The 14982-nt window shown below is 54.0% G+C and overlaps 1 protein-coding gene across 7 annotated transcripts in view; it reads right to left on the bottom strand.

The window, feature by feature from the left end:
* Positions 1-14982, bottom strand: part of ncor1 (nuclear receptor corepressor 1) — a 47068-nt gene that overhangs the window by 2762 nt on the left and 29324 nt on the right. For 2 of the 7 annotated variants that reach the window (XM_086160792.1, XM_086160793.1), the window contains exons 18-42: positions 14719-14855; positions 14521-14617; positions 12658-13102; positions 12444-12567; positions 12105-12282; positions 11392-11559; positions 9389-9555; positions 8940-9054; positions 8544-8626; positions 8289-8457; positions 8078-8203; positions 7911-7994; positions 7572-7822; positions 7178-7487; positions 6872-7099; positions 6591-6791; positions 6026-6172; positions 4831-5028; positions 4603-4735; positions 3160-3632; positions 2313-2447; positions 1174-1304; positions 875-1089; positions 649-792; positions 140-285 (exon numbers count right to left, since the gene is read on the bottom strand). In XM_086160792.1, coding sequence (XP_086016918.1) covers positions 140-285; positions 649-792; positions 875-1089; positions 1174-1304; positions 2313-2447; positions 3160-3632; positions 4603-4735; positions 4831-5028; positions 6026-6172; positions 6591-6791; positions 6872-7099; positions 7178-7487; positions 7572-7822; positions 7911-7994; positions 8078-8203; positions 8289-8457; positions 8544-8626; positions 8940-9054; positions 9389-9555; positions 11392-11559; positions 12105-12282; positions 12444-12567; positions 12658-13102; positions 14521-14617; positions 14719-14855 — 4605 coding nt within the window. The remainder of the gene's footprint in view (positions 1-139; positions 286-648; positions 793-874; positions 1090-1173; positions 1305-2312; positions 2448-3159; positions 3633-4602; positions 4736-4830; positions 5029-6025; positions 6173-6590; positions 6792-6871; positions 7100-7177; positions 7488-7571; positions 7823-7910; positions 7995-8077; positions 8204-8288; positions 8458-8543; positions 8627-8939; positions 9055-9388; positions 9556-11391; positions 11560-12104; positions 12283-12443; positions 12568-12657; positions 13103-14520; positions 14618-14718; positions 14856-14982) is intronic. The other 5 variants (XM_086160794.1, XM_086160795.1, XM_086160796.1 and 2 more) reach the window with 4 other exon arrangements.

The raw sequence follows: 14982 nt of genomic DNA, 5'->3' as shown, positions 1-14982 counted from the left end.
TCGCAAGCTTGAAATTTTTGAAAAAGGTAATTACATCAACAGTATAAAAACAAACTTCTCCTGCATGCAAGAAATTACAGAAATTGATGGCTGCGGGCGTGTTAGTGAAGGTGAACGGGACGAGAGGAGACCCACTTACCAACATCAGAATCACCAACACCAGAAGTGGAGTTCAACTTACGAAAGATCTCCTGCTTCTTGGATTTCACCATTGGCGAGGTGTTCTCGAGCTTGGTGAAGAAGGAGGGCAGATAACTGACGCTCCCTGGAGAGCGCGAGTCACTCCTGGAGCGCCCCCGCCCCCCCCACACCACCCAGCCCGAAGGGGGGAGAAAAAAAAAAGGGAAAAAAAAAAACAGGCAAAGAGTTAGAAGCGCTTGGCTAACTGGGCCGGCGCGGCACTGGCAGGGAGAGCTACTTTTCCACTCGGTTGTAATCTAAAAAACCACCGCGGCACATTTTGCCCGCCGGGCAGACAAGTCATCGATTTAACGGGATTAAAAGCGGCGTTAAATGTCAGGGGACCCAAAGAAAATCAAACAAAACTCACTCCCTGATGGAGCGGAAGCGAGCAGTCTTAGCTTAGCTTAGCTTGGTTAGCCCGCTCCCACCTCTGCCTACCGCTGACAGAATCTCACTGCGGCCTACCTGATCTCCGAGTTGTCCGCCTCCCGCCTCTGCGGCGGGGGCCCGCCCGCCTCCTGCTTGTCCATGCCCTGGTAGCTCTGCGGCGGGGAGATGGGCTCGTAGTTCTCCATCGGCCTTCCTCCCCGTTCTGGAGACTTACCGGGCCTGAGGGCGTGGAGAGGGGGAAAGAGTTGTCAGGACGGGTGAATAAGCGGGTGAAGAAGCGTGTCGCGGCTGCCCGGCGTACCTGGATCTGGGCTTGTCTGAGGCGTTCTCGGGGGAAACCCTGCTGGAGGGTCTGTGGTGGTGCGGCGCCTGGACCTGGTTCTCGGGGCTGTAGCGGCTGGGTAGCTTGGCTCGACTGGAGGAAGACACGGGCGGCACCACGCTCTGGAATGTGGCGGAACCTGAGGAGGAGACTGGAGGGTCCTGATTCCGGGCAAAGTCCTGGGTTATGATGTGCTGCGGGGGAGACCACCACAAGAGCCGGATTACTAACCCTCCTCAGGGTACGAGTTAGCCTTTTAAACTCCGGCAGTTTCTCACCGAAATGTGGTCTGCCAGAGTCATGACCCGGTGCGTCTTGGGGACCTGGGAGTAACCCTCAGCCTGAGAGGAGGGCGGCGGCGGCTCCCCAGATGGCCGGTAGCGACTCATGTCATACGCCCGCATCCCAGCTGTCCAGATAAGATAAGGTGGCCTTTATTGATCCCACGATGGAGGAATTCCATTGTCTTATGGTATTTCAGGGTACATAAGTGTGCAAGAATATGCTACTAAGGACAGATACAGGATAACAAAGACTATGTATATACAGCGGAATGCATAATAAATAGAAATGTCTTGTGCAGAGAATGGGTCGGGGTCGGGGAAAGGACGCTCTGCGCCGATGACGACTGATCTACATACTCCTGCAGGAGGACGGGAATAAACCCGCGGACTGGATCTACCCAACAATAGTCCCTTTCACACTGGGGGAACTTTTCGCTGTTCAGAGAACTTTTTCAGGAACTAGACCATTTCTTGGTGCATTGGATAGTCCTAGAACCGTTTTAGCTCCAACTCCAAGGTTGGGTCTTTTTACGGTTCCAGAGGAACTCATAGGTGCTCGGTGATTGGTAGGACTCATAAGCCTTGCCCATCGCCATTTTTAAAAAGTAGGTCACTGGTCAGCTGTTTTCTCAGAAATGGAGCGGCAAAGAGGTCCAAGCTCTTCTGGCCTGCTATGCCTCGGATGGGTTTCCAAGACTCGCGGAGGAGCGTCAACATTTTGGAACAGAATAAGTGTGGAGTTCGCAAACGACCAACAGGGTTCTTCACACAGCAAAGCGGCGCAGGGAGAAGATAAAAACGCTCCGACCCATCGGACAGTCCGTGGTTATACGTCCATGAACGCTGAGGCGACTTTCGTCTCCATATTGTCCATGTCGTCTTCCTCGTTTGTTTTTGAGCGCGGCTCCTAAGGTTGTCCCTACCGTTGTCCCTCACTGCCTGTGGGAATGCAAAACTAAAAAAGTTCCCCTGGAGGAGGCAAATTCCTGGTGCCATTGCAACCTGGATGAGCGACAATCGCCACACTGTTTATTAGGGAACCGAGTCATACCAACAGCATCGGCTATGCTAACCAGGCACGACCTCGATCGCCACTTCTCCGATCGACCGCCGAACTGCACTGCACTTCGTACCTGCTGCCTGCTGCTGCTGCTGCTGCTGCTGCTGCACTTCGTCCGGCTTCTCCTGCTGGGGCTGGACCGGCGAGCTGGCGGGGCTGATCACCTCGATGGCCCCTCCGGTGGGGTTGTCATATCGACTGGATGACACTGCGATGACATAATTCAACATGGCTTCATTAGTGTGACATCGAGATGATCACGACAAACATACGACATCACTATATGCAGTCCCATCACAAAGCCACATTTGTGGACCGCTTGAGGGGGTTAGGTCGCATTTTTTTTTTCCCCGCATTTGGGCCGCATCGCCGCAGCTGCCGCTGTGCATTTTGAAACATTTCGAAACAATAAGCGTCCTCAGACGTCGGGGCGGTAGATGTCCCCGACACGGGTAGCAGCTGCCAATCTGCAAAAAGAACATGGGGGCATAGGGACGAGGTCCCGCGTCCTATAGTCGCACCCTTTGTTTGCTAGTATAATGTCACTTTTCAGCGCGACAAGGCCGCTTGCTGCACGGGCTGAAGACCCTCCCCCTTAGATTCACCAAACACCCCCTGCTATAAGGAAATTCTTTGCAATACAGAACGCAAATGACTGCTACACACATGACAGAGATGCTTACATCAGGCGCTTGTGTATCTTCCAAGTGACTGCTGCTAGTCCAGCAGAACTTATCCTCTCTGTTTATCAGTCTGTTTTTAATCCTGAATGATGGATTTATTGTTGAATTATCTTTTGATGTGGAATAAAGATATGAGGGACGAGTGAGCCCCTTTATGATAGGAAGTGGTTAGCAAAAAAAAAAAGGACAAATGTGCTCAAGCCACATGATTTAGTGCCTAGCGTTCAGCACACTCACAGCTGCTGGAGGAGTCGGAGCTCTGCGAGCCTCGCTCCCGGGAGTCTTTCTCAGACGCTATCTGCCGCGTGATGATGACGTCGATGAAGTTAGCTGCCGTGATGGTCGTCTTTCCGCGGGTCCGAAGCTCCTCTTCGATGCGGGACTTGGAGGTCTGGGGTCCCTTCTCCTTCACGCCTACGCTCTCGGCGTACGGCTGATGGGGTTTGCCCCCCGGCAGGGTCATGACGCCGTACGGCATGGACCGCCTCTCCGCCTCCTGCTGCTGCTGCTGTTGTTGTTGTTGTTCGACGAGGCTGGTGGCGCGCCGAGCCGCCATGTCGTCCTCCCGCTCGTGCTTGCTCTCCTTCACCTTGGCCACGTCCACAGGGGGCGCAGAGGCAGCGGCGTCCACCAGCGCCGCCAGGGCGTCGGCGGCCGTACTAAAGCGGGAGTTACTCTGGGCCGCCGCGGTCGCCGCTGCCGAGTGCGGCCTGAAACAGAAAGCGCGCAAACATTAAAATAACAAATTCTAGGGGGCGGCCTGGTTGTCAGCGGTTGTCCTTGGAACAGAACAATTCTGGTTGGACTTCTGCGCTCCTCCCAGCCCAGGGGTCGGCAACCCTGAACACCCAAAGAGCCGTTTGGACCCGGTTTCCTCGGAAAAGAAAACACCGGGAGCCGCAATTACTTTTTGACGTCTAAAATAAAGGTACCACTGTATATATTGCTTTTTATTACTTTTACACTTTGTATAAACAAGTATGTAGTGTGTTGCTTCTGAAATTCACAAAGTATTACGGAGAAAATTAAATTTTATTTATGTAATGAACTCATTTTGAGCTTTGGGCTTTCAGAGCGTGTAGCGGAGCCCTGACCTGAATTTTAAAAATAAATCGGGAAAAAAAAAATCACTGTGTCATTAAACGATAAAAAATAAATATTTGCAAAATATCTTCATAAATATTTACTTTATCTTGTTTATGGGACTTCTGCTCCCGAACTTCTGCGCACAGCATCTACAAATCGGGACTTTACCTGCTGGCGGGTATACCGGCTTCCGCGAGTGTGACGTTTTTTTGAGCGGCGAAAAATAATAAACATAATTTTATATAGTATTTCAAGATCACAATAATCTTCCAACTTAGGACTTAAAGTTAAAAAATGAACACAAATGAAATACACTTCAATTAAAATATTTATAATTTATTTTCCCCCAAGCCGCTCGGAGCCGCAGTGTACAGATGAGAGAGCCGCGGGTTGCCGACCCCTGACCTCGCCTGTCGAAGTGTTAGGCAAGACATTGAAACCCTCAGTGGCCGCCTCCTGCTCATGATGGGTTCAAACGGGATCAAATTTCACTGATGTTGTATTCTATGTATATGACAAAAAAAAAGGTATTTCTCTTCTATTTCTTCAAATAAGCGATTAAGGGGAGGGTGGAAGGGCGAAAGTCGTACTTACAGAGAGGTGATGACGCTCTTCCCTTGAAAGATGCTCGGCCGCTGCTGGACCACCACGTCGTGGGTCCTGAGCGAGGGGGACGGGGAGTGCAGGTAACCACGACTACCGGGCCGACCGGGCTGCTCCTGGACACCTGACGCACGCAAGTGACTCGTAAAGCCTCGAAAAGACCGGTCGAGTTCGCTCCGGCTACGAGGTAACTCGATAAGTCGAAGAGCGACAACTCACCTGCCCGGATGTACTCGTTCGCTCGCTCCCGTTCTCGCTCCCGCTCCCGCTCTCGTTCACGCTCGCGCTCTCGCATTTCCCTGTCCCGCTCGCGCTGCTCCCGCTCCTTCTCTCGTTCCTTCTCCTGCTGCTCGCGGTCTCGCTCCCGCTCCCGTTCCCTCTCCGCGCTGGCGGCGGCGGCGAGGTGAGCTTGGTGGCCTGAGAAACAGTGACAGACGTGGCGTCACAATCGGAGGGGGCTGACACTCGTGGGCGTTTGACCACACGGGTTTGGATATTTTGAAAAAATGATTCAGTTTTGGCACAAACGAGGCGGTGGCAACTCATGAACGAGAAGACTCGACCGGAATCTGACGGACGGCGGCTCAGATCGGCAACGGCAATTTAGAATAGCTGCAATCTAAATAACTGATTAATCTGAGGCAAGATCAACCAAAAAGCAAACAAAAATCTAAAACAAACTAAAAAAAAAATTGTCTTTTTTTTATTTTTTTTTTTTTACATTTTTTTAAATAAGCTTATTTCAAGGTGGAGCTGCACATCACACTGACTTATTGTGCATCTCTTCCAATAACACACACTAATAAAGAATTCCATTTAATACCAGGAAGTGGTTGAAAAAAAAAAACAGTCATATGCTTTACAAGCGTCACACCTTTCAGCTTGCTTGGAGAAATGACCCCCCAAAAAACATTCAGAAGGCAGAAGGCACCAGGCAGATTACCTGGCTGATATCTGGTGGAGAGAATTTCCATGGAATGGAAAAAAAATGCAAACTTCCCCCGTCACGTTTTTTTTTTTTTAATTATCACGTCCTTAAATGTTTTATGTAAACGGAAAAAATGTCGTGAAGATGTTGATCCTGATGAGACGCCGCAGAGGCCGAACCTGTCCGTCATCTCACAAAAAAAAAAAAAAAAAAAAAAAAGGGGGGGCTGCCCCCCCCCCCTCCCCCCGGTTCCTTTGCTTTTTTTTTTCGGCCCCTGCTGCCGCCGGCACGTCAAAAAGCCTGCAGAGAGACTGGACTGGATCTGTGACAGCGTCCGGCGAACTGACCTCTGGCGCCTCAGGGACTGGCGCAGACCTGCACCCGTGCAGGTGCGGAGGGAACAAGGAGTTTAAGGGGGACACGAGGGAGGGGGGGTGGGGTAGGAATCAAGGGAAGGGGGTTGAAGGGGGTTTGGGGGGTCCTCACCTGGCGATATGGAGGTTGGGTTGAAAGCCCTAGGAGGAAAAGGGGGCTGAGCTCCGGAAAGGTAGGCGATGCGTTCCAAAGAGGGAGTACCTGTTCCCCCAGGGTGAGGCAACAGGATAGTTGGCATCTGGGCTAGATCAATAATCCCTTTTACAGACAGAAGCAAAGGGCCAACGGTGAACAACAAAAACTGATCCAGGAATTTGCGAATGTATGAACACCGTATATACACCCCCATCACCTTCACCCGTTAGTGCTCTCAGGTAACAATTGGTAAGTAAGCAGGGCTGCGAGGGGAGTGGGCGAAGCCAGCCGCCCGGCGGATTGGGTTGAATTGCGGTCAAATGAGTCAAATGGGGTTGAGGTGGCCGAATTGACTAGCAGCCCCCGGACGGGAAAAGCCAATCAGCAAGAATTTGTCTGGGTCGTTTGCTTCTGGGCGTCTGGAAAAGGTAGCCGCTACTTCCCAAAGCACACTTTCTGCAGGCTAAAATCCTCTCCTGCCCAGGGATCCCATCCCACCCCACCCCACCGTGGAGGCGGGTCGGCTGGCGGCGGTCCGTACCTCGGGCTCCGGCGGCGTACGGGATGGCGACCGGCTGCTCCTGTGGCGACAGGCCGCGGGCCAAGTCGGGCCGGGGGATGACCTGCATCTGCTGCGACGTGATGTAGTCGTTGAGGATGGTCTGCCGCGTGTTCTCCATGGTGTACAGCTGGTAGGTGTTGTGGTAGCCGGTCGGGGACGGCTGCCTGGGGAACATGAACGCTGCGAGGGAGGGAAAACGGGTCAAAAACACACCCGTGACGGAGGTTTGGATCCTGTAAATCGGTTTGTCTGCGCCGTACCGGGGTCCATCACCCTGTGGAAGGCCAGGGTAGGGTCGAGGTGGGGAGGCAGGTGGGCTCGGTACACCTCCCCGGGGACGACGGGTCTGTGGTGGGGGTCGAAGGGGCTGTGGGAAGCCACCGGGTCGCCGCCCGACACCGGCGACTTGGCCGGGACGCTGTCCCTCTGCGTGGGCGTCATGGCGTTTTTCCTCTCGCGCGAGGCGGCTTTCGCAGAGCTCATGGCGCCTTCGCGGGGGGGATGAGAGGACCGCGTTAGCTCGTGGAAAAAGGAATTGCGAATCTGGCGCTTAAGATGGGACTCACTCTCCGGAGCCCGGCCCAGCATGGGCGACCCCCGCGACACGGGGTTGGAGCTGTAGTTGACCGGCGTCCGGCGGGCGTTGGCGTCCTCGTACATGCCCGGGCTGAGCTGGGCTTTGCTGGCCTCCTGATGGGTGGAGCGCAGGACGGAGGCGGTGGAGTTGACCACCGAGGTGTGCCGCACCGCCTTGCTCTCCTCGTACTTGGCCCGCTCCATGGCCTCCAGCTGCGGGATGCCCTGGGGAAGCTTACTGGGACTGGTGATGAGGGACTTGACGTTGTGCTTGATGGTCGGCTGGTTCATCGAGTGGATCTGAACGCGGGTACGCGGCAGCTCTGATAAATAGCTCTTTGCCACCGGGAAAGGAGGCGCGACGAAACAAAAATGGTCCCTCACCTGAGAGATGGAGCCCTCGATGACCCTCCGGTCCTGCAGGTCCGGGGTCTTGCAGAGGTCCTGGCCGGACTGGTCCTGCCGGGGGATCTCGTGGATGGAGCGCCCCGTCTCCTTGATGGTGTTGACCCCCTCGTAGGGCTTCCCCTTGCTGATGCCGCCCTCGAAGGAGCGTATGGGCGGGCTCTCGCGCTTGATCTGCTTCCCGTACTTCAGCGTATCTTCGTAGGTTTCAGCCGCCGTTCTGGGCGTTCCTGGGACATTTAAAGCACTTCAGCTTCCCCTGACGCTTGCGGCGGCGGGTAAGCGACCGGAAGATTTTATGGTCTTCGGAACGGATACCTTGCATGATGGAGCCAGTGATCAGGGGTCGATCCTTCGAATCGCCGTGGTGACCTTCCCTTGGCAGGGCTCTACTGATCAACCCTGCCAAAAGAAACGGGAGCCGTCAGCCTATCGATGTGGGGAGAAAAAAAATGACAGAGACGCGTTTGGACGACGAGCCGTACCCTCGAACGGCGCCCCGTCTCTGCCGGGGTGCCCCCGGCCCATCGGCCCCTCCATCATGTCGTAAGTGCGCTTCAGCTCGTGGCCAGTCCTCGGGCTGCGCGTGTTTTCCCGGGGGTTCTTGATAGCTTCACGACAAAAAGAAAAACGAAAGCACGTGTGACGCGTCTGCCGGGCTCGAGAAACAATCACCGTCTGGCCAAACACGCTCACCGTCGTAGGAGAGGATGTGACCGCTCTTGCCCTCGTAGATGACGTGGCCCTTGGCCAGCTGCTCGCCTCTGCTCTTATCTGGGCTGTTCAGGTCCTCGGTGGCCAGCTTTGTGATGGTTCCCTTCAGGAGGTCGGCTGCGATGCTCGACTGCGGGAGGGCCGGCGTGCCCTGCGTGGAGGAGCGAGAGAAAAATCGGACTCGACGCAGATGGAAGAGCCCGTCGAGGTCGTCGTTCGGTCGCTTGCGATAAATACCTGAGTGATGGATCCTCTGAAGGCCAGGCCCTCGCCCACCTTCGCCGGGCCTCGGCCGTCCTGAATGGATGGAACTGCTGCCCCTGGAGGGACACGGGAGCGTCATACATGCGACAAGTCCGGCAACGCGACTGACCGAGGTTTGTTTCCACTGGGCTGTTGCCTGCCGATGTACGCGCGGAGTGTATTTTAAGCAAGGAGTATACGCGCAGACACGCGGGACGCCGAGGGGTTTCGCTCGCCAGCCAATTAAACAGCAGCGCGGGAGCTCTGCTGGTAAGGATATATTTAATCACGCGCAACGTACGCATTATAGCTCGGCACGGCCTTTTGTCACCCAGAGAAAATAAGCGGTTCTGTTTCCAGCTGGCCGCAGAACGGCGGAGCTGCCGTTACCAGGCTTGTTGGGATCCTGCTGCCTCGGCAGCCCCAGGGAGATGGAGCCCACGGCGCTCTTGGTGCCCTCCGGCCCGTAGACGGCGTGGGAAGGCAGGTACGTGCCAGGAGTTCCCTGAGAAAGCAGGAAGGGACATTCGCGGGTCAGCTCGGAAGATTCAAGAAGAGGTTGCGGTGATGAGAAATGCGCAGAACATAAGAAAACGCACTCGCGATAAAGACATGTTTCAGTCCTTGGATTGATTTTTATTTTTCTTTCTAGGACGGTCTGTGCTAACCGACTAAGTCGGAGTTTAAGAGGGTAGTCTTTAATGCGCCGCCGTGTCTGCGGAAAACATCAACACCGAAACCCCAACAGCTCCGTCTGAGTGAAACCGGTGATTAGGGAACTTGGCCGTCTGAGCGGCGGCGCGGAAAAGCCTCCCCGGCTCACGATGCGGCGTCCTCACCTGGGAGATGGAGCCCCCCTGGATGAAGGAGGGCTTGTCCGTGGGCTTGGTGGTCGGAATGAGCGGCGGCGGGGAGGGAATGTTGGGAGGCCGGCTGGGTCGGCTGAAAGTCACGCGCACGCCGTCGGTCATACCCTGGACCAGCTGGTTGGGCGCGGGGTGCAGGACTGGGGGGGGACAAAATGGCCGACAGGAGAGATTAAGACGCCGGTGAATCTGAACTTTTCCCCGACGCGCTAGTTCCCCCCGGGTGAAGGCGGGAAACTGACGTCCGCGGGTGCTCGGCCGGGCGGACGCCGCGCCGCCGACCCTGCCCGCATTAGGGCTTCCATTAAGCCCCGTCACAGCGACTTATTCGAGAGGAGACTCAAGCGGGCGGTTACAGAGCGGCGCTAACAGCCCTTTTCCTAAGCCTGAGGTAACTCCGTCTCCGGGGGTGGAGGGTTAGTAGACAAAATGGATCATCGCTCTCGCACGCTTACGCGCAACACAGAGCACTCTGGCAAATTCGTAAAGCCCAGGCGGCAGAGGCAGCGTATTAAAACATTAAAATTCCTGTCGGAGCTCACCACCAGAGACGGCGTCTTCATTTGCTGCATGCGGGCATGAGTGTGTGTGTGTGTGTGTGTGTGTGTGTGTGAGAAGGTCAAAAAGAAAAACCGTGTATTTTTTCCACGTCACAGCACTTGTGAGCGAAAAGTGTGAAATTCAACCTCAGACACGTGCAATTTTGACCCTGTGTACTTTCAACGTTCAGAGAAGCTCTTTCTGAGAAGATCATGGAAAATCATGAGCAAGGTGTGCATGTTGTGGACTGGAATAATGGAGAAGTTGTTTTTCTGTGAGATACTGTGACGGAGAGCATCATCTGTGAGAAGCCAGGAGACATTTACTGTGATTCGGTGCGGCAGACGGCGAGAATGTCAACGGCTGAGGCAATGGAAGAGTCATTCAAAAGCTGGTCGGGGACAAAGTAGCAGCATTCATTCCATCACTAAATGAGGTCTAGCAACAAAGTGTGAAAGGGAAATTTACCAGTGCATTGTAGCATTGAGTGTGTAGCCACTAAGTAAAATCCACCGCCGCCAGCATCTTCGCCCAATCTTCAAGGTAAATCGACTGAAGAGAACCGATTTATTTCTCTACACTATCGTTATGTATTATAATTTTTTATACATTATTTTTATTTATAATGTATATCTCTCTTATTTAAATTAAGTGACCAAGCCAGGGGCAAAGGAATGTATTAAAAGCATTTGAATTCATTTCAACAGGGAGATTTAATTTGATTTACGAGCAAATTGACTTACAGCTCAGTCACAGAGACAATCAGACTCATAAGTTAAGGTATGACTGAAGTACATTTAAAAAAATAAATAAATAAAATAAAATAAAATATAAAAATTCTAAAATAGATTGCTTTCATATTCATCCTAAAACCAATGAGCACCAGTTTACACGCCATCTTACTTTTCCATATCAAGCAACACCAAAGTGGTGAAAAGTCATGACCTGCCCTGCGGTCGGGCTGACACACGAGGCAAACACAAACACAAACACACACACACACACACACACACACACACAAACACACGCAAACTGTGGAAAACACCCCTGTTCACCATCTGACAAAGACTAAGAGGCTGTGATAATAGAAATCAACTCTGCTGCGCCAGCCTGTGCCCATGTGACCCTCCGTGACCTGGGAAAGCCCAAAAGGGAACCCCGAAAATGACTCGGCGGGTCCTCTGCGCCAGCCACCAGTGTGGCGCCGCGCTGCAAAGCAAGACGTGAGACATTGGAATGGCCTCGACGGCGAGAAACTTATAGAAATATCGCCGGTAGAGTCAAAAGGAAAAAAGAGGGGGGGGGGGAAGAAGGTGACTGACTCCAAGTGGAGTCAGTGAGGAAGGATAGACCGGTGACGGGGAGGTCTGGGACAGAGCAGACAAGAGGGGGAAGGGAAAGGGGGGGAAAAAGGAGGTGAAGACGTGTGCTTTTACCTGGTGGCACACTGTAGCGGGAGGCATTGGGGGCGTTGGGGTCAGGCTGGGGCGAGGCCTTGCTCAGCTCCCGGGGGGAGAGTCTGTAGGGGGAGCCTGGCCGGCCAGAGTGGGCCTCCGGGTCCAGGGCCAGCATCATGTCATAAGGCATGTAGGGGTGGGGCTTACCTGCGGCGCACAGGCACAAGGACAGAGGGACAACCACGGTTAGAACGAGAACCCAAACGCCGGCCTCCGCGGTGAACCGGGAGGTAAAAACAACGGTGCTTTGACTCGGGGTGGCCGCTGTGCTCTCACAGCGCTCAGGGCGAAAAAGGTGCTAAAAGCTTTGCAGAGAAGCTGGGGGTGGGGGGGTTACGTTGAGATGCAGCCGCTGGCGACTCGCCTTACCGGCGTCACGTGATCGAAATGTGACAACGGCCTTCTCTTATATGGCTTCAAAAAAAAAACAAAAAAACAAAAACATCTTTGGCTAATTGAAGTAATATAAAAAACCAACGCAGACATAACTTCCGTTAGCTTCCAGCTCGACAGCCGTGCACGTGAAAACGCACCTAAATGAATGGGGGGTCTAAAAAAAAAATGCATTAGCTAAAAATAGCCTGCGCTAGCAGCAACACGAGCAGGCCTTACAAAGCTCTGAATGCTGTGCGTGTGCATGTGTGTGTGTGTGTGTGTGTGTGCACACACACTGATAGTTCAGGTCCTCTCACCATCTCTGTCCAGGATGGTGGGGCTGCGCGTGTTGAACGGCGGGCGGCGCTCCAGCTCGCCCTGGTCCTGCCGATGCTTCTCCTCCTGGTGGGCCGACGCGTGGACCGCCTTGATCTGGTGCTGCAGCATGGCGAAGCCACTGATGGGGACGCCGCCGGGGCCGAAGGGGCCCGGCACCTGGAGGGGAGGAGGGGACACGCCGCAGATGAGCTGGACTCAAGTTGAATGACTTACTTAGGCAAGAGAGGAGGCGCCAATTTGTCAATTACTGCGGCCGTGTTTTTCTAGCCTCCCACTTCCTGCCTGATAGGATGTAGCCGTGTCCGTCAGTGACTGACCATGGGGGGAATGGCAGCCGCCCGCTGCTGCAGCTGCTGGATGTTTAGCTGGGCTTGCTTGGGCGAGGAGACCAGGACAGAGCCGGCGGAGCCCAGCAGCGACGGCTTCTCCATAGAGAGTATCCTGTGGAGGAGATACGACGGCTCGTTGATGAATCGTGGACGCTCGCACCGGTCCCCGGGCCAGGCGGACGCCGGCTGCCCAGAGCCGCACCTCTGTCTCTCGGGCTCGGCCTCCACGTCCTCGTCGGCGCTGCAGGTGGCGCTGGAGTCATTGTCCGAGTGCAGCTCCCGCTGCCGCTCGCCGCCGTGATCTCCCTTCTCTCCCTTCTCCTTCATCTCGGGCTCCACCTTGACTTGGATCTCCACGCTCTTCATCTCCACGTCCTGGGGCTCGGTCTTCGGGTTGACCGAGTACGGGGCCACCCTCGCCTTCTCCTCCTGGGGCCCCGGCTCGCCCTCGGGGCTCTTCTCCTCTTTGACGCACAGCTCGCCGTAGGAGGCCTCGGGGGCCTTCCCGTTGCCGGCCTGGCCTTTGTCTTGGTCCGAGCACTGGGCTTCGCCCGCCGCGCTGTCCGGCCTCTTTGCGTCGCCCGACTTCCCCGAGTCGGCCTGAGACGGGGACGGCGCGCTCTCCGTGTCCGAGCTGTTGTCGCCGCCTGCGGGAGCGGAGGAGTCGTTATGGCAAAGAAAACGCCGCTAATAGTTTCTGAAGAAATGAATCCAAGGGGAACACAAACACAAAACATGTCCTGCGAACTCTGTGTGATAAATCTAAATAAACAACCACGATTACGGTTGAAATTGCAGCAGACAAAGAACCTGAGAATGACGGGTGGGGGTTTAAAATTGCTCCAAATGGAAACCCGCCACTCGTGCATCTGTGACTCCCTATGGATTTGATCGATTGACCGCTTCGTTGGATCGAAGCGTTACAGAACTCCCGTCGGACAGGCAAGAGATCGGTAAACTTTCGCGGTCTCGAATAACGACGGCGGAGAGTTAAATTAAAAAAAAAAAAAAAAAAAAAAACTCTGTTGGCTTGCTGCTGCAGTAGTTGTTGCCATGGCGACGGTTGTCCAGACAGCAGTTTATTTAAAAAGGAAAAAAAAAAAAAAAAAAAATTCGCCACGCAATGCGTGCCACGCCATTCGGGGCGGGGGGGGGCGCGGTTCGTCAAGGCCTCCGAGAGCGGCCGTTTGGGTTTCCGTGAGACGGAGGCGAAGTCAAACAAACAGGACCGGGGGAGGAAAACCCTCGTGACCTCCCGCCGCCGCCGCTATCTCGTTCATATCCCGCTAATGATTGTCAAACGGGTGACGTCCACGTCTCTGACGTACTGGATGGAAAAAAAAAAAAAAATCCTGCTTCTTTCAAAATGATCTCTCATTTATTCCAAGCCTGCCATCTTTTCTTTCTATTTTTTTTTTTTTTCTCCCCCCTCTACACTCTCGCCGTGTAATTCCCGGCTGATAAGGGCTCGCAGGGAGACGGGGAGGTGGGCAGACATGCAGGCTCGCCGGATCAAACAAGTGGACCGGCACATTGTGTTCAAAGAGCAGCCTTTCTTGAATCTTCAAAGCTGAGGACTGTTATGCAACAGGCGCCACTGCATGCAGAATTAGTTCATATCTCTTAACCCCCACCCCTCCCTACTCTCTCTCTCACACACACACACACACACACACCCTGTCCCTCCCACACAGAAAATTCACTTTTTCATTTGATCGTGGAATTTTTTCCTTTCATTTAAAAGAGGGGGAAAAAAATAATCCAGCGAGTTGAGAGCGACGAGAATTAAGCCTGAATGTGATAATTCACTTTTTAGCGTCGCCACTTTGCTTCTTTCCGCTTTCCTTTTCGCTCCCCCCCCCGGGGAGGGGGGGGCTTAATGTGGAGCAGGAAGACTAGAGTTACTGTCGGAAATCAGAAAGAAGGTAGAAAAACCCAGTGTCCTTCCCCCATTTAGAGAGATATTCATCCAGAACCTCCAAAACAAAGTGTTTGGGTGTGTCCCTGTGTGTGTGTGTGTGTGAGTGTGTGTGAACACATGCTCCCTATCACCCGTCCCCCTGACCTTCACTGTCATCTGCGTTCTCCTCGTCGTCGTCGTCAGGTGATGCTGTGGCTAGACCTTCGCCTTGAGATCTATCAGCACGGGCCCGTCGGGTGTCCTAGGAAACACACACACACACACACAGAGTCACATCTTGCGTCCATGCACAGCTGCAAAACCTGCCCGTACAGTGTGTGTGTGGAGGGTGGGAGGGGGTACCTGCTTATGCTGCTGGAGCAGGTTGTCCAGGTTGTGGCGTCTCTTGTAGTTGAAGTAGAAGTTCTTGCACTGCGCCTCGCTCTTGGTGCCCACCATCTTAGCGATAGCCGTCCAGTTCCGCCCGTGCTCCACCAGCCCTGGCGTGGAGGAACACACACACACACACACACACACACACACCTCAGCGTCAGACGCGGCTTTTGAACCAATGGAGATACTTTTGATGCTTCAGAGCAGCGGTGATGGAGGGATTGAATTTAAAGG

The sequence above is a fragment of the Fistularia commersonii genome, chromosome 15 (genome assembly GCF_037954325.1).
Source record: "Fistularia commersonii isolate RoL2024-O1a breed Wild chromosome 15, RoL_Fcom_v1.0, whole genome shotgun sequence".
NCBI lineage: Eukaryota > Metazoa > Chordata > Actinopteri > Syngnathiformes > Fistulariidae > Fistularia > Fistularia commersonii.
The sequence above is the reverse complement of the archived record's forward strand: the minus strand, read 5'-3'. Positions and strand labels throughout refer to the sequence as shown.